General features: G+C 38.7%; 1 protein-coding gene across 1 annotated transcript; it reads right to left on the bottom strand.

The window, feature by feature from the left end:
- Positions 1-329: 329 nt before the first annotated feature.
- Positions 330-27389, bottom strand: LOC145729038 (transient-receptor-potential-like protein). Its single transcript, XM_081979645.1, has 17 exons — positions 27115-27389; positions 26892-27034; positions 26651-26831; positions 20121-20312; positions 19830-20064; positions 19628-19780; positions 14950-15205; positions 6338-6471; positions 6162-6285; positions 5911-6106; positions 5680-5847; positions 5391-5616; positions 1987-2116; positions 1839-1919; positions 1536-1783; positions 1212-1459; positions 330-1161 (listed from the first exon to the last, which is right to left on the bottom strand). Exons 1-17 carry the CDS (start codon positions 27370-27372, stop codon positions 1036-1038), a joined length of 3099 nt encoding a protein of 1032 aa, XP_081835771.1. The 5' UTR covers positions 27373-27389; the 3' UTR covers positions 330-1035.
- Positions 27390-27419: the final 30 nt, after the last annotated feature.

The following is a 27419-nucleotide window of genomic DNA, read 5'->3' as shown; positions in this document are numbered from 1 at the left end:
TTAGCTTCCCTATCTTGAGTTAGTAAGTCTATATTGAGATCCCCCATCACTAAAGTAAAATCATATAACATACCTAAATAAAATAAGAAGTTTCAAGTCTTAAAACTAACTGCCGCGGTGGGTTATAAACAACTCCAATTAATCCTTTAAATTGTACCTCACACCATAAGTGTTCAATATCCATATTTTTTTCGGTGGTTCAACGAGTTCTAAACCAATTGTTTTACTCTGAATTGCACTACTTACACAAAAAGAAACTACACCCCCTCTGGTTTTTCTGTCCCTGCGGTGCAACTGATATCCAGCTATTAGAATAAAATTAATAAGGCTTTACTTTATAGAGTTTATTCAGTGAACACCGCGTAATAAACTAAGTACAAGGGGTAACTAAACGTAATAATGCACAGTGAAGGTAAAATTCTACGGATGTGATGAAAAAGATGATGAGGAATTTTGTTGTCAATTTCAACTTCCTGTGTCTCTAAATGCACCATTTTAGAGGGTAAGTTAATAGAAGTTTGGACGAGCTACCAGATTCTAAAGTCCTGCGCATATATTATAAAGCACCCTGTATAATCTATGGTCCAAAGTTGTTTTGTAGACATACAGGCTGTAAAAACTTGAATAAATAAATCATTAGTTCATCAGGTACAGTTGTGTTCATAAAAAAGTGGGACACTCTTTGTACACTGTAAATCTGCCTAAGATGATACAAATTTCAAAATTAAGTGTACTTTTTCTAAAGCAATTTACCGTAGGCAATAATCTGGGCTTTGTATACTATTAGCTGTGACATTTGGCGTTTTACAGCAAAATCTGCTTTAAGAAGAATTAGCATTATTACTTACACTATCTGAATTTTGTTGATGCCCCAGATTTATGAACACAACTACACAATAAAGAATTATTTTCGGCACTTGCTAAGAAAATGAATATTGTTTAAAACTTTCATAATTTTTAGTTTAGAAGAATAATACAAAAGGTGTACGTAATACATATTATAAAAGCTAAATGCAATACACATATTAAAATACGTTACAACCAAGCATATTGGGCTTCCTGTCCGTTTACATCCCTTGTTCGATGGATATTCTTTCGTAAGTATCTTGGAGATGAGGGAGTAGATAAAGTGGTTTCTTCTTTAGTTTTATTACATTGTAGCTGTAAAATTAGTATTTAACACTCGTCATCGACATCAGTACTTAGCATACCTTGATGTCTTTGTCTGTTTTTTCAAAAAGAGTCTTCTCTCTCAAATTTTTGCACTGCATTATTTTATCTTTATTGCTTCCGTCATCATTACCAACGAAAGTTGTCATCCCCATTTTGTCATATGATTCAAAGTTAGATTCTGTCTCGTTTTCCAAACTAGAATTAATATCATTCTTTCGACATTTAGGGCTATCAACTGTATTAGTCTGATCAGTTATTTCTGGTGTTTCGCTGAGTTTTTGTAAACCTGTCAAAAAATTAGATACTTATTTAAAAATCTTTTGAAAAAAAAAGTGACTAAATTGAGAGCATAGGAGAATTACATGTGCTCTCCAAGTTGATCAAGTCTAGTTGCATTTTGGATGAACGTCCTCCTTTCGAAGATTTTGCTGTGGATCCTTCTGAAATAAGCTGAACAGTCTCCAAGTCTGTGTATTTGGGTAAAACCAAAGATTCGGATCCTGTTAAGTCTAAACTTCTTACAGCCCTTTTTCGTGCTTCTTCCATGGCTTTATGAAGGTTTTGCTGCTTTTTAATTGAGTCCCTACTTTGACAATGCCCTATTTGTGACCTAAAATTAATAACAAATTTCTTAAATATATCAAGTAAAATAAAATGTAACTCACTCTTTATAAGCACTTTTAACGACTTCTTGCCACTTGTTTGTGTTAGGGTGCGTTACAACCATTTTCGCTACTCTTCTAAACCTAAAAATTACCGAAAACAGCAATTTTCATAAGTCAAGTAAATTTAGTAAAGTTTCAAGTTACTTACTTGTCTAATGCAGTTTCATCTTCTGAAGCTGATGCACAAAACACGTCATTTTCATCAAATGTAACAGGGGCGACCTTAAAGTCGTTCATAAGCCTCCTTTTCCAAACTTTTTTCTTCCTTCCTGATATTGCTAAAATAAATTGATAAAACTAGTGAACTAAGAGTAAGTAAGTAGTAAGAAATAAACACGTTTGAGAACAGGATAAGCAAATTTACTTCCTTACATCTGTTGCGGTGTTGCCCGATAAGTGTCATTGTGTCTAATCTTATTTCTGAAATCCTCGCAGGACCTAGTAATCATTCGTTTAATACCTATTTTGCACAATTTTTTAGATATTTCACAAAAATAGTGGATTTGTCAACTAAAGGCTAGCCCAAACAATAATTAAATTCTCAAAAGTTAAGGAATGGAGCAAACTCGGAAAGTTCTGCTAATGTAACCTTTGGTCCTCTGTTAGACAATACTACATAGTTGAAAAGACTGAAAATGAAAAAAACCTTCAGGATGGTCAATATTTACCTTTTAGTAGGAGAGATAGAACAATATGCGTGACGTGCTCGATATCTGTGGGGGAAAGGAGTTAACAATCTGAGATATGCCGATGACACACTAATTATAACATCTAGTGTAGAAGAAATGGAATTTATTATGCATCGTCTACAGGAAACTAGTGCAGAGTCTGGATTGAACTTAAATTCCAATAAAATTACAGTCATGATGATTTAGAGTGGTTAATAAATACCTGTATTTGGGATCGCTCATTGAAAACAGCGGTGCATGCGAAGCTGAAATAAAACGAAGAATTGCACTAGCTCCAACAGCCGTAACTAAGCAATATCTGGAGAGACACAGCCATCACCAAAAACACCAAATTAAGATTGTTGAATTCACTGAACTGTTCAAAGAAAAGCGGGACCAGGCGGATGTAGGTATTCGAGATGTAAGCATATAGACGGCTGCTGTGGATACAATGTACAGCCCACCGTACAAATGAGTCTGTTCTTCAAGAATTCAATCTAGCAAAAAAAATTAACCGAAGCTTCCTAACATACATCGGCCACACTGCAAGAAGAACAGATTCACTGCAACTACTAATAATCGAAGGAAAAGTAGAGGGAAAGCGTCCGCGCGGAAGGTCACCCAAGAGATGGGTGGACCAAACGAAAGAACTAATGGGCCAAAGCCTTCAGCAAACTGTAAACATGGCCGAAAATAGATCGGAGTGGCAAAATACCATTAATACTGCTACAGGAGCATCATAGTCACTGATCCCTTCTAAGGGAAATGGACCAGAAAAAGAGATAAGTGGTTTGCTAAATGGGATTATCTTCAATCTCGTAGACACTTAATTCCAAGCTTAATTCATAATCTGAATCATTATTGGTTTCAGTGATAATGGTTCAATGTCTGAAACACCACAGGAATTTATGGTGTTCCAAGAATGATTTATTAGCTTGTTGACATGTTGAATATAGTTCTTCCAATGTTCTGCTGGCATTTTTTTGTAAAACCTTTGCTATAAATCCAAAAAGCAATAGGTAAATATTCGACGCTTCCAGGGTGCGTATTCTTGAAACGAGGGAAGGGAATTATCAAGAGAAAGTCCTGTAGAATGTGACAGGAACCCGCCATTGTCAGCTTCTTCTGTCACATTTTATCAACACTTCTCTTGAGACTTCCGTTCCCTGCTTTCAAGAATAGGCCCCCAGGTTATTCGTATACTCCCTCAAAATCTTCATTCGCTTCATCTGGATGTCTGGAAGTTTACTAGTCGTTTTCCACTTAAAACCAATGCTTTTACATCATCTTTGCAAAGCAGAAATGGAAGCAATTGGTTGCATTTAGGGCAATATGTCCAGCCCAGTTCCATTTAAGACTACCTATTCGCCTCACTATGTTTTTGACTTTGGTTCGGTTTCTTATCCACTCATTGGTTTTATGATCTTTAAGCGTTACTGCTATCATTTTTCTTTCTATTGATCTTTGGCGTATCTTCAATTTATTTAGGACTTACTGTGTTAGGACCCATATGTTTTACATCAGCAGGTGGTTACCTATGATGAATGGGAGAATGCATTCCATGTGTGTGTGGTTTTTAGTTTGAGGGATAGGTTGGAGTTGAAGACGTCTCGCTTCTTCCGGTAGGCCACCCATCCTAGATGTATACTATGGTTGATTTCAACTTTTTGATTAGTTTTTCCCAATATTATTTCTTGACCTAGGGAGACATAAGAGTTTACTTTGTCTACTTGTTGTCCTAGCACATTTATACTCTCTATGTTTGTCCGTTGGTTTGTCATGAATTTGGTTTCAGAAATGTTCATTTATAGGCCTACTTTTTTTCTTGCTTCTTGTTGTAGTTCGATAAGCATGTGTTCTAATTCTTCACTCTTTGGGGCAAATATGGCAATGTTATCAGTGTTCCTCTGTCTTCCCAGTGTAGGCTCTTTAAAGTGCCCTCTAGCACCAGTGTAAACAATTTGGTTGACACAATGTCTCCTTGTCTAACTCCTCTTTTAATTAGGATTTCCTCAGTGTTTTCATCATCGTTTGGATAATGTTAATATATCGTTGGTCTATTCTTGCATTTTTCATTGCCCTGATAATTGCCCAAAATTCAACTGTGTCGAAGACCTTTCTAAAGTCTATGAAGGCGACTCATATTGGTTTGCTATATTCCGTTACTTCCTTTTATTGAAGCTTCTAATAAAGGTTGACATGAAAATAGTATACACACTACGGTAGAAAGTTTAATTTCTGTCTCGAGATAAATACCTAATTTCTCCACAAAAATCAAACACTTTTCACCTGAGTATGTAATATACTATTACGTACCATGGGCCGAATGAGGGACATACTGTACACCTTTAGTAGTTGGCGGTCGAGTTTGCAAACTAATCAAAATTTTGAAAGTGTTTTTGGGGAGTACAATGTTGCAATTTCTGTCAGAAGTGGGATCGAAGATAGAGAAAGACAGAGAAGACTACGAGGACTGTGCAAACTGCGAGACAATTTTTAAATAGTCCTATAGGTGGTTTCATATGATTATTCGAAAGATTAGCATATTTTTTAAACAAGTTAAAAAGATAACAATTACAAGTTATATATAAATATGCATGACATGTTTGAGCCAGTTTGGAATATTTTTTGACGTAACAGATAAAGGACGTCATTGTGAAGTTAAACAGAGAGAGGGCATACGTAAACAACGCAACAAAATGAACAAAATAGAAAAAAAAAGTATAGCACTAAAATTTAAATACACTTTCATATCAGCTTATATCTGTCGTATTGCGACATCTATTTTAAGTCAAACGAAACCCACGTTCTGGATGATTAAACCGCTAAAGGTACTAATAAGGAAATTAACGCAATTTTGCGAAAAAAATGGCAGCCTAGATACCTTTCTCTTTCTTCTCTGCCGACGATACGTTCATTCCATTTTTACTCAAAACTTCAATTAATTCGAAACGAAAAGAAGAAATATCACTTTTAACTTCGTTGATATCATCTTCTGTAACTCCATTCTCCTCATTCTTGCGGTGCATTGCTGTCACATACCTCCACACTAAAGATCTCATCACCGCTGTGTATTTGTAGTCTCTTTCTTTTTCTTCTTTGTTACCTTTCTAAAATGATATATACAAAAGTATAGTTTGTGAAACAGATATTATAAAAAGGTAGAAGTATACTTGGGTAGACATGTTGGTCATTTGTTGCTTTTTCCTACAGCCTAAAAATTTCAAAATGTTTTTCGGTTTGGGGAAAAGATTGAAGGGGGGAGGAAGAGTTCCCGTTTCTTCAAAATAGCTCATCCACAATTTAGTTCTGGCAAATTTCCATTCAGTATCAGAGTGTTCCTTAAAAAATTCATTTTAATTATACACGTTCTTGTCAAATCTTAAATTAAACTAGCAAAATACCTCAATAATTGCGTAGGAATTGGACATCATAGCAATTAAAAGGTTAAGCAACACAATAACATTGATAACACTGTAAGAACCAAACATTAAAAGCCCCCAAAACCTGGTGTATGTTTTAATGCCAGTAAGTTCAAAGCTTGATAGGTCCACCATACCAAAGGAAGCCCAAAATAGCGATTGTGATGACTCGAAAACACTTCAACACACTCTTGTTTATTTAAGTTCAAACCTGAGTTAATAAGAAATATTACTTAGCAAAACGTCTCCATTTCATGCAAGAATCCGCAGAATTTTGAAAATCGGGTTTTCCATCTGGTAAATGAAAACACTTTTGCCGTTCCAAGTCTGAGAAATACCACAGTAACTGGTTAAGTCCTGAAATGTCAAAAAAATACTTTTTGTTTGACAAAACTGTTGACATAACTACCGCAGGCAAACGCAAAGAGAACCAGAGTATAGATGAAAAAGAACTTTACTATATCAATGACCATACGCCCTAGGGAGATTTGTAGAGGTCCTAAATGTGGATTTATTGAAAATAAATGGACCAGCTTAAGAGCACTGTAAAAACAAAACAAAAATATTAAATACACAAGGTTATTCAAATTTCTTGCATATACTCCATATATTTTATTTGACGATTGTGGTGATTCCTTTAATTACAAACATTTCATCTTTAACTGCTCCAACTGAACATACTTTTCGTGGAGTATTACTTATTATTAATGTTTATTTTATTAAATTTATTCTTTGTAATATTGCTCTAGAAATAAGTGTAGAAGTAGTGTAAGATCCAGTGCCCGTGGTGGTCATTTAAACAGGAATTCGTCCAGAACTTAGTCAGAAAAAAGTTCAGACTTTTAGGTTTTCTTAGTACCACTTTCATAGAGTACATCTTACACATGTAGGATCATATCACACTCATAACCGTGTATTACCTGAATTACGTAAGACGAGTATGTTGTCAGTAAGATGTTATAACACATATCACTTAAAATATATGGAAAACTACGATTACCATTACTTTGCGCTGCTTGTTAGCTAGGACCATAACCAATGCATGGTTTTTGCACTCTATAAAAGTGGTCCTAACACATGATTTATTGTTGGTTGAAAAACTGCAGGTGCACTAACAAGTCCAAAGGGATTTTTAAATATTCATTATGTCCATCAGGCGTTTTCTCAATCAAACTTTTCGACATCGGTAACTGATGATATCCTGCAACTAGATCTAAACTACTAAAATATTGTTACGGTTTCGGCCTACTATGCTCGATACTTCTGAACGAGCACTCGATTCGGGATGGAATCGATGCGCCGCAATATCTGGCCGGGCGCGTGATAAAGTAGGCCACCGTTAGATAGCGATACAGCGAGAAGCATCTTCGACGTTCGACGCAAATCGCGAAGCGTTTCAGAGTGGTTCTAGAACGTGGTTTACCGAATATAAAAGAAGCGGTCTCGACGGTGGACGAGTAGTAGTGGACACAGTAGCAGTGTGTGCACCAATTACAGCAGTACACCCATCCATATCAGTACAGCAATCTTCGTCTCCCAATTTCATTTTTGCGTAAATCAATTGCGAGTCAGGCTATTATTTAACGTCACATCAACAATGCATAACCAGCAAACTTAACGATAAACGTCATCGTGATTGCTAGACCCTTCTCATTTTATTTATCAAAAATTAAGAATTTCTAAATAAATATCGTTTGAACAAAAAATGTTGTGTACACCTTGGCCGTGAAATAATTTTTTCGTCCTCAAGATTGTTGTCGTCGGCCGTAAGACGGCCTCGGACGCCAAACTTTCTTTCGGCCGAAAAAATACCATTTCACGGCCTAGGTATACAAATAACTATTATAATTGAATCGGTTAGTGGAAAACCGTATACGTTACCAAAAATTGATGTGCAGAGGAGTTTAAGGCTTGCTAATTTTGGTTTTCTGTTCTGCCATGGTTGCCAGATCTGTCAACTCGATTTCCCCAGTCCAAATAAAAACATTATCAAAAAATTTGTCATATACTACAATAAGTTGTTTTTGCTGGATTTTTGACACGTGCTAAGTTGGTTACTATGACAACTAGAAGGTTCGTTCAAACGACAAAACATAATCAGTAATTTTGACTTTCTTTTAACTAAACACAATTTTCTTTAACAAATCTCAAATAACCAAAATATTTACCGGAAAATAGAGTAGCGCAAGTGAACAAGCTTTTTAAAGATGTCACAATTTGACAACTCTTTACTTGGTTCCTGTGACGGTTAGAAATAAAACTGAATAATCCACAAAACTTTTGACCGTTTTCATATTAATTGGAGAAAATAATTTGTTTTTCAAACGGCCGTGAATTATAGTCACTTCACTACGGCTGGAGTGGAAGTTATATTCAATCTACGTGACATGCCATATGAAAAGAAAGTTGGAACAGCTGAGAATTAAGGCGCAATAAATAGGGAATCACCAAATATGGACTTATACAGTATGGTGCAAATGTATGATATATCTTTATCAGTTCAAATTTAGTCCTTAATATTTTCGAAAATCTCTTGGACCATCTCAATTATTATAATAAACTACACAAAATTGTCTGTTCTGGTGACCATATTGTTCAAGTAATAGTTACTATGTAACAAATTGGCGGCACATCTAATCAAATCCGACTATTAAAACTAAAAAAGTTTATATTATAGAATTAATAATGTTACGGTTTGGGCCTACTATGCTCGATACTTACTGGACGAGCACTCGATTCAGGATGGATCCGATGCGCCGCAATATCTGGCCAGGCGCGTGTTAAAGTAGGCCGCCGTTAGAAAGCGATACACCGAGAAGCATCTTCGATGTTCGACGCAAATCGCGAAGCGTTTTGTGGTGGTTCTAGAACGTGGTGTGCCGAATATAAAAGAAGCGGTTTCGACGGTGGAGTAGTAGTGGATTTGGAAACGCGGTGAAGTTTAAATAGTAGAATAATTGTGGAATTGTAGTAGTGTTTTTGGTAGCTGAATTAATTATTGTACGGAGTGTTTTGAAGCGTAACTAAATTTATTTCTTGTTGAGTTAAATTGACTTTGTGTAAACCCACGGGAAAACCGTAACAATTGGTGTCAGAAGTGGGATCAGACTTTAGTGCGACGTGAACTTGAACTAAACTTCGGGTTAGAGACTTGTATTCAGAACCGGACTAGAGATTTTCAGAACAGTGGTTTGTTAAATTTATTTTATGCCAATAACAAGACGTCAAAGTGCAATTATGAAGGTCCAACTTGCAGCTATTATGGCAATGCTTGAAAAACAAGAAGAGATTCGACAACGAGACAAAGAAGAACAAGAAAGGATTCGACAACAAGAAGAAAGAATTTGACAACAAGACAAGGAAGAACAAGAAAGAATTCGACAACAAGACAAGAAAGAACAAGAAGGAATGCGACAACAAGATATAGAAATGCGTCAAGAAGACACAGAGCGGCAAGAAAAGCGTAACGTAGAAATATTGAACGTTCTAGCGGAGACCAAGACAGAAATCCAAGAGTATGTAACCCATAGTCTCAATAAAATTCAGAATGATGTTGAGATAAAGCTACGCGACTTAGAGCGGAAAATTGACAGCAGAGGAGCCAGCTCTACAGTGATCACCGGAAACGGGTTCAACAAGATCAAGCCTCCCACATATGACAGTCAAACTTCATGGGCAACGTACCAACTCCAATTTGAGGCCGCTGCAAATGCAAATGGACGGAGTAACGAGGAAATGGCTGTAGCACTAATAGTGGCATTACGAGAACCTGCATTGGAGCTGTTACAGACTCTGCATTTCGCCGAACAAAGCAACTACGAAGGATTAGTAGCTGCGTTAGAACGACGTTATGGGGATCAGCATAGGAAAGGAGTGTATCAAACACAATTAAAGGCAAGACAGTAGAGAACTGGTAAAAATTTACAAGAGTTTGAAGCCGAAATTTGTCCCCTTGTGCATCTGGCTGACCCAGCCGTCCCGGATGAAATCCAAGAAGAATTGGTGAAGAACCCGGAAGGACAAATACCACGATATGTAAAGGATCGTCAAGCTTTTGATAGTGACTTAAGGTACCGGAAAGGACAAAATCATAATGGTTGGAGGATTGGTCAAATCGCGAACGTGACAGATAAAGAGGCTATAAAAAGAATGAAGAACAGCATTTCTAAGGAAGACAGAATAAAAGGACAGCGCTCAGACCCTGATTTGAAAGTAATCAGATCATGGTTGGAAAACAATTTGAAGACCGATGATGAATGGAGTCCCGATGAAATTAGGAAGGATCAACTAGAAGACAGTGACTTTTGTTTGTTTAGAAAAGAACAAAGCAAGACCAACATGACAAGAAATCTCTAGCAAAGGCCTGACGTTCAATGCACTTTGGGCTCAGTGGGACTCGCTTGTGGTTGAAGGCGGCTTGCTAAAGCTTGGGAGAGTGCCGATGGAAAAGAGATAAGGAAGCAGCTGGTAGTTCCCAGATAAAGGGTCGACAATGTACTGGAGGAAATTCACAATGGAAAGAGTGGTGTCCATTTAGGAGTAAATAAGACTTTGGACAACATCCGGCAACGCTTTTACTGGGTGAACTACTTCCAAGACGTGAAATCATGATGTCGACAATGTTCCATTTGTGCAGCTAGCCACGGACCACAGATAAGAGCCCGGGGACCTATGAAGCAGTACAACGTAGGATTGCCATTCGAACGTTTGACCATAGACGTCGCTGGGCCTTGTCGTGAGACCAACAGAGGCAACAAGTACATTCTTGTTGCTATGGATTACTTTAGCAAATGGCCTGAGGTGTTTGCGATTCCAAATCAAGAAGCCAGCACAGTCGCTGATATTCTCGCCGAAAATGTCTTCAGTAGATTTGTTGTGTCGTTGGAGTTACACCCTGACCAAGGACGAAACTTTGAGTCCAAGCTCTTTCAGAGGCTCTGTGACCTACTAGGCATTAGGAAGACCCGAACAACGCCGCTTCATCCTCAGTCGGATGGAATGGTCGAGAGATTTAATAAGACCATAGAGCAACATCTCTCAAAGGTTGTTAATCAGCATCAGAAAGATTGGGACCAGCATATTCCGCTCTTCTTGATGGTGTAAAGGGCAGCAGTCCACAACTCAACGTTACAGTCACCATCTAAAGTTCTGTTTGGTCGAGAACTTCGACTTCCATATGATGTGGTGTTCATTACTGATTTAATTTTTCCGAAAGTTGTTTATATTTTGCTTTTTACCAACTTGTCAAATCGTAAAACAACTAAATCACTGTCAATGTCAATTGTCAATCAATATGTTTCTGCCTTTTGCTAACCTTAAAAACGCACTGATGCCATGTTGCCGAACGCTCTCGTAAAAAAGGTATTGATAGACAAACAGTTTTCTTGCACTGACACGAAGCAATACGAAGCAATACAGAGCTTTACAATATGTCTGGCTTAATGAAAACAAAACTTTTTAAATCACCGGGAATCTGGAACGCTCCATCTGGCAGCAGCGTAATATCAATGAAAAGTGAATGTCACCATTTACTGCCACAAAGGCTGGAATGGAGAGTAGTTTTCTCGCACTCAAAGCATATTGTTACGGTTTGGGCCTACTATGCTCGATACTCAATGAAACCGATGCGCCGCAAGATCTGGCCGGGCGCGTATTAAAGTAGGCCACACTTAGGAAGCGACACCTGGAAGTATCTTGATTATTCGAAGCAAATCGCGAAGCGTTTCGCGGTCATTCTAGAACGTGGTTTGCGAATATAAAAGAAGCGGCGTCGACGACAGTGGGGAGTAGTAGAGTAGTAGTGAATTTGGGAACGCGGTTAAGTTTAAATAGTGGAATAATTGTGGAATTGTAGTAGTATTTTTAGTAGCTGTGTTAATTATTGTACGGAGTGTTTTGAAGTGTAACAGATTTATTAATTGTTGAGTTAAATTGACTTTGTGTTGAATGAATGCTTGAAAAACAAGAAGAGATTCGACAACGAGACAAAGAAGAACGACAACAAGAAAGGATTCGACAACAAGACAAGGAAGAACAAGAAAGGATTCGACAACAAAACAAAGAAGAACAAGAAAGAATTCGACAACAAGACAAGGAAGAACAAGAAAGGATTCGACAAGAACAAGAAAGAATGAGACAACAAGATATGGAAATGCGTCAAGAAGATAGAGAGCGTAACGTAGAAATATTGAACGTTCTAGCGGGGACCAAGACAGAAATCCAAGAGTATGTATCCCATAGTCTCAAAAAGATGGAGCATGACGTTCAGGTAAAATTAAATGATGCTCGGGAGGACATTAATAAAATTCAGAACGATGTTCGGGAGGACATTAATGATGTTCGGGAGGACATTAATAAAATTCAGAATAATGTCGAGATAAAGCTACGCGACTTAGAGCGGAAAATTGACAGCAGAGGAGCCAGCTCTACAGTGATCACCGGAAACAAGATCAAGCCTCCCACATACGACGGTCAAACTTCATGGGCAACGTACCAACTCCAATTTGAGGCCGCTGCAAATGCAAATCGATGGAGTAACGAGGAAATGGCTGTAGCACTGGTGGTGGCATTACGAGGACCTGCATTGGAGCTGTTACAGACTCTGCCTATCGCCCAACGAAGCAACTATGAAACATTAGTAGCTGCATTAGAACGTCGTTATGGGGATCAACATAAGAAAGGACTGTATCGAACGCAATTAAGGGCAAGACAGCAGAAAACTGGTGAAAATCTAGAAGAGTTTGAGGGCGAAATTCGTCGCCTTGTGCATCTGGCTTACCCAGCCGTCCCGGATGAAATCCAAGAAGAACTTGTGGCACAGTATTTTGTAGATGGGATTCGAGATCCGGAGGTAAAGAAATGGCTGAAGATGTTCAAAGGGAGCAACAACAGCGAATTACTGATTCGAGCGCTGGAAATTGAAGCTGCGTGCAATGATTTAAAGCTAGAGCCTATTCAAGAGGAAAGAGTACCGCCAGCCGATCATGTTGCTATATTAACAGATGAAATTAAAGCAATGGTAGGCCAATTAGTACAACAAATGGCAGCATCAGGAAATAGTCAGTCCACACAATTAGAACGATCACGCCCGATCACGAGAGTGGAGTGTTATCGATGTGGACGCAAAGGACACTATAGAAGGAATTGCAGACAGCGGTCTTGTTCACCAAACCCACAGTGTCGACGAAACCAGGACATCAGAACAAGTCACCGGAACTCCTCTGCTAAAAGAAACATTACATGTTATATTTGTGGACGTAAAGGACATTACCAATGGAATTGCAGACAGCAGTCTCGTTTACCGACCCCGCAGAACTGGCGTAACCAGGAGCAGGAAATGAAGAACCCGGAAGGACATTTACCGCGATATGTAGAGGATCGTCAAGCTTTGGATAGTGACTTAAGGTATCGGAAAGGACAAATTCATAATGGTTGGAGGATTGGTCAAATCGCGATGGTGACAGATAAAGGGGCTACAAAAAGAATGAAGAGCTGCGTTTCTAAGGAGGACATAATAAAAGGACAGCGCTCAGACTCTGATTTGAAAGTAATCAGAAGATGGTTGGAGAAGGATTTGAAACCGGATTGGCAACAGATTTCCAGATATGGACCAACAGTAAGGGGTTACTGGTTGCAGTGGAATTCGCTTCGACTGCGAGATGACTTAATTACTCGCAAATGGGAAAGTCCAGACGGAAAACGCTTTGTTTACCAAACAATAGTGCCCAATTCCTGCAAAGAGAATGTGCTGCGAGAACTACATGACAGTCGCGGAGGAGGACACTTTGGAGTAAACCAGACTTTGGCTAGAATAAGGGATCGATTTTACTGGATTAACTTCAGAAAGGACGTTGAGGAATGGTGTAAACGGTGTGACCAGTGTTCGTTACAGAAGGAATCCATCACAATTCGGGAACTTGAGAGAGAGAAGATGAAACCAAACAACGACCGTATGAAGATGACACTGGACCACAGACCAACTGGTGGCAATTATAAGGAAGGTGATGCTGTGTGGATGTTTCAACCCAGGAGGAGCAAAGGATTAAGTCAAAGATGGCAACGACACTGGGAGGGACCTTACAATGTGGTAAAAAGGTTAAACGACGTCGCCTACAGAGTCCAACGCAGCCCCAAAGTCAAGATGGAAATTGTCCATCTGGACAGACTCAAGAAATACCAGGGATTAGATGAAGCGGATCGGGACGATCAGCTTTAAGAGGGGGGCAGTGTTACGGTTTGGGCCTACTATGCTCGATACTCAATGAAACCGATGCGCCGCAATATCTGGCCGGGCGCGTATTAAAGTAGGCCACACTTAGGAAGCGACACCTGGAAGTATCTTGATTATTCGAAGCAAATCGCGAAGCGTTTCGCGGTCATTCTAGAACGTGGTTTGCGAATATAAAAGAAGCGGCGTCGACGACAGTGGGGAGTAGTAGAGTAGTAGTGAATTTGGGAACGCGGTTAAGTTTAAATAGTGGGATAATTGTGGAATTGTAGTAGTGTTTTTAGTAGCTGTGTTAATTATTGTACGGAGTGTTTTGAAGTGTAATAAATTTATTAATTGTTGAGTTAAATTGACTTTGTGTGAACCCACGGGAAAACCGTAACAATATTATAGTCGACTGTCTAACTAGTCTAACTGCTTTAACGTGCGAGAAAACATAACTTTGCGCACTTGTTAGGGACTACTATTATATTTCAATGTTCTTGTACGATACATAAAATTTACCTAAAATTCAAAACAAAATTTCAAAATGTAATAAAAAATAGATTTTGCATTTGGAAATCTTAAGTTGATGATCATAACTTATTTCTGGCCTACCCTGAATACATAAAATTCTCATCAAAAGAAACCCAGTTAGATATAACCATTGAATTGTCCAAGAGATTGTCAAAAAAATTAACAGTTAAATTTTAATTTAATTATTTGCACAATACTATATGTATAGAAGTTGCGACATTTGAATTACCCTCTATACGGTTATATTATAATTATAGTACAATAATATTTTACAATACCTGAAAATATTAGCTGCCGCAAACAAGCCTTCGGCAATTAGTTGGGGGTCAAACGAGTCCCACTGCTCACGTCTCAAAAATGCGCTACTAGGATTCTTCTGAATTTCACTGAACTGTTGAAAATACGCCACTAGTCTTAGGATAAAAGTCAAGGTATAGAAAAGGTTCCTGGTAAAATCTATAAAGTTCCACAAGTTTCTCAAGTAGCTACGAAGCCCTTCGTTAAATATTTCTTGAGCCTCCTCTAGAATGAATCCTGTAACATGGAAAATATTTTATGTATTGTTGTATCCATAACACTATCTGTAATCTCTAACTAACGATTAGAACTCGGATTAGAATGCGTACTTGATTCCTATAAAATACACAGAGAAGCGCATAGCAATTGTGCTTGGTTCAATGAACCAAAAATTCAAGTATTCCAAATCCTATTCCGCTATTCCGGTCGGTTTCATACCGGAATAGCGTTGCGTGTTGCTATTCCGGTATGAAAGCAAACATTAATTTACATGTGTTTTAAAATAAGTAGCATGCTTTCTGCTTCCAGGCAGCATGAGTAAGCAGTAGAGGATAGTTATTTCGTTCTTCTCTCTTTTCTGTTTAAGAGAAAGAACGACTTATGTCATAGTTTTAAGTTTAACAGGAATTTTCCCGAATTCCCTCGAATCCATGGAAGCCTATATAAACCGCTGGGCAAAGACCGGTAGTTGTTGTTGTTGTGATTGTAAAGAGTTGTCAGTTCGAGGTTAGATAGCAGTTGTCAGTGTTTGTTTGTAGACAAACGAAATACACGGAGCGAGTTAAAGATATCGCGTGGTGTTCTTTTGTGGGAAAAACGGTACATTTGGTATCAGAAGTGAGATTAGAGAACTAGAAAAACAGAGAAGACTACGAGGAAAGAAGAAACCAACAAAGACTGCATGAACTAAACTGTTGAATGCCTGTAAGTAGACGAGGGGATAAAACAGCTTATGGAGATGATGAAGCTTTAACGCAAACAAGCCAAGATCTCCAGTTAGAGGAGATGATAGCAAGCCAGAACAGCAAATTTGATTAATTAAAAACAAGCCAAGCTGGAATTAGAGCAACCCAAGTAAGTCAAGATCAGTTCCAGGAGAAGTTGGAGGCTATGAAAACAAGCCAGGACAATAAGTTAGGGAAAATGAAAGAAAGCCAGGAGAGCAAGTTCGATGACATAGAAGGCCAACTCAGGGACCACGAGCAAAAACGAGATTATGTGATTAATGAACTGAAAAACTAGATGGAAAACAGAATAGAAACATTGGAGGAAAAAGTGACAAACACTATTGAAGAAGTTACAGGAAGAATTGGAGGAGTGGAGAAGCACAAGTTGCAGGAAAATACCCTGAAACCAACCATACTTGCCAGCTCAAATACTTGTTCAAATATTAAGCCCCCAGTCTATGATGGTAAGACCTCTTGGCAGATACACAAGAAACAATTCGAAGCTGCTGCTGAGGCGAATAACTGGACATCAATTGACAAAGCCACCGCCTTGGTTTTATCAGTTAGAAAGAAGCTCTGGAAGTTTTTCAGAAATGCAATTTGGAAACAATCACCTAGAGCAAGTTTACGAGAAACAGCTATCAAGTAGAAGCCAGAGAAGCAATAAAACCTGGCTAGGCAACACTGTCAAGCTCCACCAACGATCATCAAAGCACCCCGACTTCAGCACGACACCAGCTTGATAGTGACCGGCAAAGTTTGCGGACGAGAATGATAAATGGTTGTTGATACTGGTTCCTGTTACACTATCGTTAGGCCGGATATGGTAAAATACTGCAGAATAGGTGACACCAGGATAAAATTCATATTGGAGACCGCTGTTGGTGATTCGTTCCGGGAATCCATGAAGCTCAGGTCAAGCTTGGGCGACAAGTATTCCATCATGTAGTTTTGGTGGCTAACATAACCGATGATTTACTTTTGGGATTAGACCTTAGGACAATAGAGTGATCAAGACTGGACAAAACGAGATTGTTATGACGACAACCAAACAAAGTTCGCGAACAGGAAAGGTTACATTGCAAGAGGATGTTGATTTACCAGCAAGATCAGACACCATTGTTAAGATTCACTTGGATGAAGAAATCGATTCAAATCAACTTCAGCTAGTAGAACCGAGCTATGAAGAGAAAGACGAAGCTGTGAAGAAAGAGTACTTGTGGCTCGAACTGTAGTTTAACAAAAAAAACAGCCAAACTTATGTGAAGGTAGCTAACTTGAAGGAATGTGACTAAAGGTTGAAGAGAACGCGAAAGTTATAGCCAAATCTGAGCCAGTAATAATGGTGACTATAGAGGCGGAAAAGGCAAAACCAAATCTCGACAGTGACCCTTCTCAGTGTTTGATACACTTGAAAAGGCCAGTTCCACCCTGAATGGACAAGAGACACGGATTTTTGGAAATCAACTACAAGGATGTGTATGCCATAAACGAAGCAGATTTGGGAAGAACTCATTTGGTGAGACATAAAATTGAAACCGATGGCCTATCAAGCAGAGTCCCAGAAGAGTTCCATTGGCTAAACAAAGTGGAGAATTTGATACAAGATATGGCAAATCGAGGCGTTATTATGCCATCCCCCAGCCCTTGGAGTTCTCCTGTGGTACTTGTTACTAAGAAAGATGGGACTACAACATTTTGCGTGGACTACAGAATGACCTTACCAGTAAGGAGAGTTTCCCTTTACCAAGAATAGATGACACAATCTACACTCTAGCTAATGCGAGATGGTTTTCTACTTTAGACTTAAAAAGTGAGATGGACCAACGGAACAGAACCTTCTCAACTGGAAACGGCTTGTGGCATTTTAACATCCTATTTTTTGGACTTACAATGCCCCTGGAACCTTCCAAACACTTATAGAGACTGTACTCCAAGGATTGTCCTGGTAAACCTGCTTAGTTTACTTAGAGAACATCATCAATATGGGAAAAACATTTAAGGACCACCTACAAAACGTTGAAATCTTCAAGAAATTTCGAGGAGCAAACTTGAAATAAAATCCGAAGAAGTGTAATTTTTTCCAGGAGGAAGTTGAATACCTAGGACATGTTATTTCATCAAAAGGCGTAAAAACTGACCCGAAGATATCTGAAGCAGTCAAAAATTCGCCAGTTCTTAAGGACAAGCACGAGCTAAGGAGCTTTTTGGGATTGTGCTCTTACTACAGGAAGTTTGTTCGTGGGTTTTCTGATATAGCCAGACCCTTACACAAATTGACAAAGAATAATCAGCCCTTCGTATCGACCGCAGCATGCCAGGAATTTTGGCATACCCACAACCTGGTGAATGGTTTATTGTGGACGCAGGTGCTAGCAACACTGTAGTAGGCGGAGTCTTGTATCAAAAACAAGATGGAGTAGAACGAGGGCTGTCCTACTTCAGCAAAGCATTATCGAAACCAGAGAGAAATTATTATGTTACCAGGAATGCGCTGTTAGCCGCAGTGAAGACAGTTGAACACTTTCATAAATACTACATAGCTACGAACAGATCATGCATCTTTCAAATGTCCATTCCAATTCAAAAATCCGGTCAAAAAGCTCGATGGCTACAAGAATATGACTTTAAAATTGAACAAAAAAAAACGTTGACATGGAAACGCAGACGCTGTATCAAGACGACCTTGTCCAGAGGGTTGTAAGCACTGCAACCGCCTCAAAGTGGCTGAGTTTGGAAAGCCTTGCCGAAGAACGGAGAAGAGAACTTTAGAAAACGACGTCACCTGGGAACAGAAATACTTGGCCGCAGAATAACGACAAGCCCCCGACTTGGAACCAATAATTATGATGACAACTTCTTCTGTACGTTTGGGATACCCAGAGAATTACATACTCATCAGGGACGCAATTTTGAGTGTGCAGTATTCAAAGAAGTATGTGACCATTTGGGGATTAAAAAAACCAGAACTACTACATTACATCCACAATCAGACGGCATGGAGGAACGTTTCAAACGGACACTCGACAACAACTTGAGGACAGTTGCCGATAACAATCAAACTGATTGAGACCAGCACATTCCACTGTTCTTCTTGGCTTATCGATCGGCAGTACACGAATCTACTGGCAGAACTAGTGTCGTCTTTGGAAGGGAACTGCGTTTGTCAATGGATAGACTATTTGGACGCTTGGAGGAATCCGAAACCTCCATTGACAGATATTCTTCAAAATTGTCGGAACGTCTGTCTTTAGATAGTGTGACTTTTACTGGTGGCACTTTTCATCTCTGTGCCACCAGAGAGACTGAAAGTATTTTCCTCCTGAGGGAAGAAAAGTGCCACCAGAAAAAGTCACACTCTCTAAAGGCAGTTTGTCACTTGTTTGACAATTTGACAAACATATCAGCCAGGTATTAACATAGTACTTAACTGCTGTTGTTTTTCATAAAACATAACATTGGTCGTAGAAAAATTTGGAAACAAGGGAGAAAACTGCTTTTTGCACCCTTAACCTTGAAATTGTTCGCGGGAGCAAAAGTTTCTTTTCTCTTAGTTGCGCAAATAACTATTCATGGTTATAGAACCGATTTGGCACTTAAGGGTCACCTTGTATTTAGTTAAGCATTATTGTTCGTGCAGGAAACAAAATTAACTTAGAATTTCAAGTTTTGTAATAAAATAGGTGGGAAATGTATTGATTACAATACTTACCAACAACATATATTAGAACGGCGTATTCCAAAAAAGTGGGAGTATTGCCCCTTTGCCTTTGATATTTCTCCAAAACATAGCTCTTCATACTGTCAGAACCAAAATATTCGAAAAACAAATCATCGGCTCTTAAAGAAACTAAAATTAGCAGCTCTAAAAATATAAACATCAATCACTGCACAATCGGAAATTAGATACGTACGTAGAAAAAACAAGTATGATGAAGCGTGAATTAAAAACTTCATAAAAGGTTTTCTCATCAATTTCCCAGTTTTAGTTTCAGGAGCAATGCTGTATAGTAGACAATATAAAGGGAACAAAAGCGCCACTTTCACTATAATCATTAATTTTTGGCAGGTTGTTTTTCTTCGGAAGCCGGGTACCCCTTCGTACCAAAGGGCTGCCAATAGCTGTTGAATGTTAGGATGGGCAACGAACTGAAAAGTTACAGGCTGTAATTTTACTTATCACCCCAGAAGCTGGCACTATGTACCTTTTTTTGTTTATATAATATAGCCAGTTCAAGCCTGGAAAGCTTCATGTGTTCCCCTTTTCTATAAGGGGGATTATCGGGATCGTGATTTAGTATAATGGCCAGTTCGTTTGAACTTCGAGATTGGTGCAATAAGTCCACCGCAAATTGCTGACACTGTTTCCTTAATTCCATATATTCGTATTTTGTTTCCTGTTTTAAACCAAACATAAAACAATAACACCAATACGAAAAATAAATTTTAATTTGTTAAAAAACGTCAAGCTCAATGTAAATGGCAGGACAGAGGGAGTAAAAATAGGTGGCGAAATTGTAAACAACGTAAGGTACGCAGATGATACTGCCATCATTGCAAAAAACATGCAAGACTTGCAAATGCTGCTGGATAGAGTGAACGAGGCTGGTCAAAGATGAGGTATTAATAATAAAAACATTAAGAAAACGAAATGGATGACTGTGGGCAGAATAAACATTCTGATTACTATCAACGGACACAATATTGAACTGGTATCACATTTCAAATATCTGGGTAGCTGGCTGAACAACGACATAACGTGCGACGAAGAGGTAAGAGCGAGGATTGAAATGGCACGTAGGGCATTCAGCGAATGGAAATCAACTCTCACTAATAGAAACCTCACAGTTCGGACGCGGTTAAGAACTGTCCGCTGTTACGTGTGGAGCATTTTTTTGTACGGATATGAGACAGGGACGCTTAAAGTTGACAACATGAATAAAATAGAAGCGTTCGAAATGTGGTGCTATCGAATAATCCGCAAGATCCCGTGGACTGCACATACCAGTAATGAAGAAGTACTCGGACAGCTGAATAAGGATCGAGAACTCCTAAACACCATAAAAACAAAAAAGGTCAGTTATTTCGGGCATATAATGCGAGGTGGTGATAAATATCACATCCCTCGCCTGATTATTCAGGGAAAGGTTGAAGGCAGAAGATGGATAGGTTGCAAAAAGCTATCGTGGCTGCGAAATATTAGAAACTGGACCGGACTGGGAGTAGAACAACTATTCCGAGTAGCAACAGATAGAGACCAATTCAACCAAATTGTCATGGAGATAGCTCATGGCTGAAGACAGGCACGGCACCGAAAGAAGAAGAATGTAAAACATTTCATCAAGATTAATGAACGCAAATGGTGTTGCTTTATATATGTTTGAAATTACAAAATTATGCAATGTCTGTTATCGGTACAAATATAAAAACTTCCTAATATTCTCTACGAATTAAAAACAAATCGGAAATTTAATTGGGGCCTTAAGAATTGTGTGGGTAAATACTTGATCTAGGAGAAATTAAAACTATACTGGTAGTCTGTTCAGCGACTTCTGAATGCTGCGTCACCGGTACTAGCAAAAAACGTATGTCGGTGATTAAATTGATTGGCTATCATAGTTTTAGGATATAACTTAAAGCAGGGACTATAACAATAAATTTTACAAGTTGTCCCTAAAATGTGCGGAAAAAATGCTACTAATATGACAACCGACAGTCAAGTCAACACACAAATAACACAAAATAAATGTCGCACAATTAAAAGATGTTCAAAGAAGAACTTACCACAAAAATAAACAAAAACTTGGAATATAGGCAAAAATATACAAAACGAAGACATAAATGAAAAATGGCTGAAACGAAGAACGACAATAATAGAGACAAGCCAATCAGTACTTACCATAAAAAGACAACATTCAGAAAAGCCGTGGATGACCAGAAAAATGCTTAATAGAGGAAAGACGAAAATTCAAGGGAGAACAGCTGAATAAACACAAAACAACACAAACTAACTGAAAACAAGATTAGATTGGCTAAGGAAACGAAGTATAGGGAAAAGTGCACTGAAATTGAAGAACTACAAGAAAAACCTTTTATGTTTCACCTATACATTATGAACAAATAATACCTTGAAAACGGTGTATGTTATAGTGTTCATAACAACGTGGGGGCATTATAGGCGGGCGTTATCATAACGCGCTGAAACCTTTTTAATATTAGCAATGGCATTTTTATTCTTCCGTGGTAGCTTGCTAATCTCGAAGATCAGTGAAAGTCAATTCGGACTTAGAAATGCAACGAGGCCACGAGAAACATTATTATCCTACATAAATGTTCTAATACAGAGGAGCCTTGGTGTGGACGAAGATCTATTCTTCTGTTTTTTGGATTACAATATACTAAGTGAGAAGCATTTTTAACCAGCAGTAATTTCAGCATCTTCAAAAACCATCAAGGCAAGAAGACAATACTCATGATCGTCAGCAAACACATGTCCAGGAAAGTCTATATACTCGCAATAAGGAGGTTGTGAGGGTGAGAGAATAAGAATACTTTCTGTTTAGCGACTTCTGACTGTTGCGGCACATCCTTCACCTCGATTCATTAGACAAAGATCGACAAAAATGTGTGTTTTATAACATCGTGTTACCAGCTTTTGTCCCCTTGACGAATCAATTGATGTCAGGCAATGTTGAAGTATTAATCAGTTTTGTAAGTAAACATTGCGGGTCGTCTTCAATAGTATTGGTTCTGTATTCAAAATACCTTTCAAATACAATAGAAAAAAATAAATCCAGAAGGAAAAAGTGGCTGGAAAAATATTATTAACGCTAAATCATTTTGACAATCAAACAATATTTTATTTAATTACCGACATACGTTATTTGCTGGTAACGCATCAGTCAGAAGTCGCTGAACAGAAAGTACCTGAGTACTATGTTGAATGAGACATCGTTTCCCGGGCTGAAACCGACTACGTAATAGAGCATATTACGATACAGTATGAAATAATACTTAGACGACGAGATAGTAGATCGAGTTGTGGTGATCACAACGTGACTACTTTGCACTAGCGACCTGAGTGTCAAACTTAACTTCAGACTAGCCAAATGTTATGTTTTTTAAATTCTTCTCTCTGGAATGGAGTCGTAGAAAACGAGCTTTCCAAATGTGAGTCTATAGACGGATACTCGGGGTTTTGTGGACAGAGCGGATGACAAACTTGAAGATATTAAGGTGAGTAGGTGAAGAAGGGGTGTAAGGGGCGAAAGCGAGAAAGGAACAAAGCTTGTCCAAATGTCAACCTTACCTGCACGAGCGGCAGCTGTGTAACAACTACCCGGTAAACCCTGCTAAACAACAAACGAGGCTCTGGCGACCTAGTCAAGGCGGGATAACCTTTCGAACAAAGAGATGAGGAAATTCAGCTCTTAGTACCTAAAGGCGGCATTTCAATGCCATAAACCTTTCAAAGTATTCATGCAGAGATGTCGAACTTGAAGAGATTACCCCAGGTGAGTAATGTGAATTACACGAAATCTCACACTGATGCAAAATCAGTCTGCCTCAATTCGGATTCTGGGGGAGGCAAAAATTCGAATAAACTTAAGCAACGTACTATGTCCAGGAACGTATGTATCCAAATAGCAACATACAACATTAGAACAATGAGCAAAATAGACCACCTTACTAGACTCGAAGAAGAATTAAAGCTGTGCGAAACGAGGCTACCGGGAAAAAAGAATATTGTTTTGGAGTAAGGACACATGCTATACCAGAATAATGCTGGCAATCACAGTGGACAGAGGGGTGTAGCCCTCCTCATAAATAAGAAACTCAAACATATAGTAACAAAATAAACTAAACAAGAGGTACAGACTACAGCTTATCCAGGGATATGCACCAACAAGCACATCGGATGACATAAAGATGGAAACTTCCCTGGAAGATCTATCAGAAGCAATGGAATCAGAGAAATGTCATTACAAAATTATAAGTGGTGACTTTAATGCAAAAATCGGACAAAAAAAAAGAAGCCGATTCAGAAAACATTGGATGTTTTGGTCTGGGGACAAGAAACCCACGTGGAGATATGTTGTTGGAATATCTAAACAGAGAAAACCTATACTGTCTGAATACCTATTTCCAGAAATCCGAACAGAGGAAATGGACATGGAGAAGCCCCGACGGCAAAACCAAGAACGAGATAGATTACATACTGGCCAATGGCAGAAAAATCTGCACTAATGTTTCAGTATTGAACCAGTTTGACACGGGTAGTGACCATAGGATAGTGACCAAGTCGAAAGAAATAAACTGTGATTCATCAAGACAGATTTCCCATCATAGAAGAATTGAGTCGTAAGGAGGAAGATTATCAAAGAGAGCTGAAAAAGAAACTAGAACCAACTGAAGCTCTAGAGGGAATGGATATCAACAAGTTGAACTAGAGAATATACGCACTGCGGTGAAGAAAACCTGCACGAAAGGTATAGGCCGTAAAAACCATAAATAGCACTCATGAAAACGAGATGAAACATCAACAGGGATACAAGAACTAGATAGAACTAAATAAGACGATTAGCAAAAAAGTGAGAAAAGACATCCGAAGACACAACACCAAACTATTTACAAACGCTATAGAGACGAACGCAAATATGAGAGCTCTACGATCAATGATCAAGAGAAAACACAGAATGACCAAAATAAAAGACCAACAGGGTAATCTAATATCAGACAACAAGGGCATTGTCGATCATATCCATGCATTCTACACTCGTCTATATACTTCCACCGCAACTAATCCCAAAGCCTCAAGTACAGCAGCGGCATCAAATACTATCTGCAACGTTGGGTCAGATGACATCCCCGATATAACAGAGCAAGAGATACGTACAGTACTAAGACAAATAAAAAGCAGGAAGAGCCCAGGGAGCGTATTCTTGAAATGAGGGAAGGGAATTATCAAGAGAAAGACCTGTAGAATGTGACAGGGACCCGCCATTGTCCGCTTCTTCTGCCACATTCTATCAACACTTCTCTTGAGAATTCCGTTCCCTGCTTTCAAAAATAAACCCTCAAGGGAAGATGCAGTCACCTGTGAAATTCTGAAAATGAGTGGAAGCACTGTGGAGGAAACACTGCCGGTACTTCTCAACAAATGCCTCAATGAGGGAAGAATACCAGACGCGTGGCATAACGCAGAAGTAGTTCTACTTTTCAATAAGGGAGATAACACTGACATACAGAACTACCGAGTACCGACCAATAAGTCTTTTATCACACCTATATAAACAAACCAAAATTATGACTAACAGACTCACCTACAAGCTAGACACCTACCAACCAGTAGACACTATATCTCCGAAACTGTTCACCTTGGCGTTAGAGAACATATTCAAAACACTGTCTTGGGAGGCTAAAGGTATCAATGTGAACAGAACACCTCTAAACCACCTACGATTCGCCGACGATATCGTCCTCATAAGTAGCGACATCCACGAACTCAAAGATATGTTAAGCCAACTGAATGAAGTTTCGAGAAAAGTAGGCCTAAGAATGAACCTTTTTAAAACCAAAATAATATGCGATACGGAAGGTATTGTAACAATCGACGGCGATACTTGGGGCATACTATCAAAACTGGCAAAGAGAACCAAACTGCCGAAATAAAACATAGGAAAAGACTAGCATGGACAGCTTTTGGGAAGTTGAGCTATATATTAAAAAACAGAGAGATTCTAATGAACTTAAAGCAGAAGGTCTTCGATACATGTATACTGCCGGTAGCAACTTACGGTTTAGAAACAGTGACAATGACGAAAAGGAGTGCTGAACAGTTGAGAGTAATGCAAAGAGTACTGGAGCGCACCATGCTTGAAATCAGTCTAAGAGACAAAATCAGAAATTAGGAAATCCGACGAAGAACTGAAGTCGTGGACATCATGAAGCGTATTTCGGAAAGCAAATGACAATGGGTGGGTCCAGACAGAACCTGACAGTTGGACAGCGCCAGTAGCTCATTGGCGACCAAGACAGACCAAGTGTAGCGTAGGCAGACCCCAGAAAAGGTGGATAGACGATATCAAACCGATTGCGGGTAAAAGATGGTCTCAAACAGCACAAGACAGAGATGCATGGAAGCGGATGAAAGAGGTCTACGTTCAGGAGTGGATAAAGAGAAGTGAACAGAAATAGTGGTCACGGTGAAAGCAGGAAACTTTGCTTATCTGAGTCACGTTATGCGCGGAGAGAGACACCACATGCTATAGCTAATAATACAACCACCCACTATTTACATACAATTTTCCCTGTATTTTTTCATAGAGTAAACGAAACGTGGGAAGAACACGAAATAGTGATATTGCTGTACTTCAATAGAATTATTCCGAGCAGCCGTATCCAAAGAACGAATTGCCATGATGATAGCCAAGTTTCTAAGAAAAGACGGCACGTGAAGAAGAAGAAGAAGATGGTTTGATTAAACTGTAGCATGTTGCACCTCACCTGTCACAGTCAAATCTCAACTTGTGCAATCATCCCTACGTCTTTTACAACACAATCCAAAGATTCCTTGAATTATAAATTGACATGCAATTAAATGTTTTCTTAAACCTGGCGTTGCAATTGTTCCCAAACTTGAATACATTTCTTCGTCAATAAATTGTAATTTTTGCTGATACTGTTAATAATTAACTGATGTCATGGATTTCATAAAAATCACGACCTAACTTACAGGTTCCGCAAAAGCCAAGTTTCGCAACTCCCATGACAATTGAAAAGCCGTCAGTAAAGGATCACTAGACGATAAGGCAATCAGGGAAGGACTGGCTAAAGCTTTATACTCGTTAAGCCTCGACAAAGAATATCTTAAAGAGTCTTCTTCAGCTTTGGTTATACAATCGTCGCATCCACACCTAAAATCATTATCATACTATATTAAAGCGCAATTTCTAGGTAAAAAACAAATTGCTTACTTAATATCATGAGGCATAGGAATGGTAGCGCCTCTGTCCAAAAGTATCTTTAAAATTTCATAATTATTTCTGTGAGCTGCTAAAATTAATGGCGTAATATCTGGAGTAAACATTGCCATGTTTATGTTCACTTTTTGCCAACTCTGTATATTAAATATTTTTAAAATTTGCGTTTGAAACATTACTACAACAGACAGTGGGTCGCTTAAACAAATTAACTTACGTAAAGTTCTCCATCTTTATGAATCAGTTCTTCATGTTCTAGAAGAAGTTCAACAGCTTCCACAAATTCTACATTAATGGCGTATAGAAGGGCATCTTTAGTTTCCACACCCATCACTACCAACAGTTCAAGCATTTCTAAATTTTCCTGGTCAATCGCAATAGTTAAAGCGCCACGTCCCAAACTATCGACACAGTTAATATCTAAGTTGCTAGTTCTGCTTAGGCCTTTTTGCAACATTCTGAAAATTTCAAACATTTTGGTTAATTTATTCTTACAATTAACGTGTATGTAAGTATTTAATA

The sequence above is a fragment of the Ips typographus genome, linkage group LG5 (assembly GCF_016097725.1).
Source record: "Ips typographus isolate SLU linkage group LG5, UJ_Ityp_2.0, whole genome shotgun sequence".
In the NCBI taxonomy this organism is placed as follows: Eukaryota; Metazoa; Arthropoda; class Insecta; order Coleoptera; family Curculionidae; genus Ips; species Ips typographus.
This window is presented reverse-complemented; position numbering and strand designations above follow the sequence as displayed.

Bases quoted from the DNA above. Each gene is read 5' to 3' on its own strand.
- LOC145729038 (XM_081979645.1), bottom strand. From the start codon at position 27,372: ATGTTTGAAATTTTCAGAATGTTGCAAAAAGGCCTAAGCAGAACTAGC. The intron at 20,065-20,120 runs GTACATAGTGCC...GTAACTTTTCAG, and splicing joins TATTATATAAACAAAAAAAG to TTCGTTGCCCATCCTAACAT. The intron at 1,460-1,535 runs GTAATTCTCCTA...ATTTTTTGACAG, and splicing joins GATCAACTTGGAGAGCACAT to GTTTACAAAAACTCAGCGAA.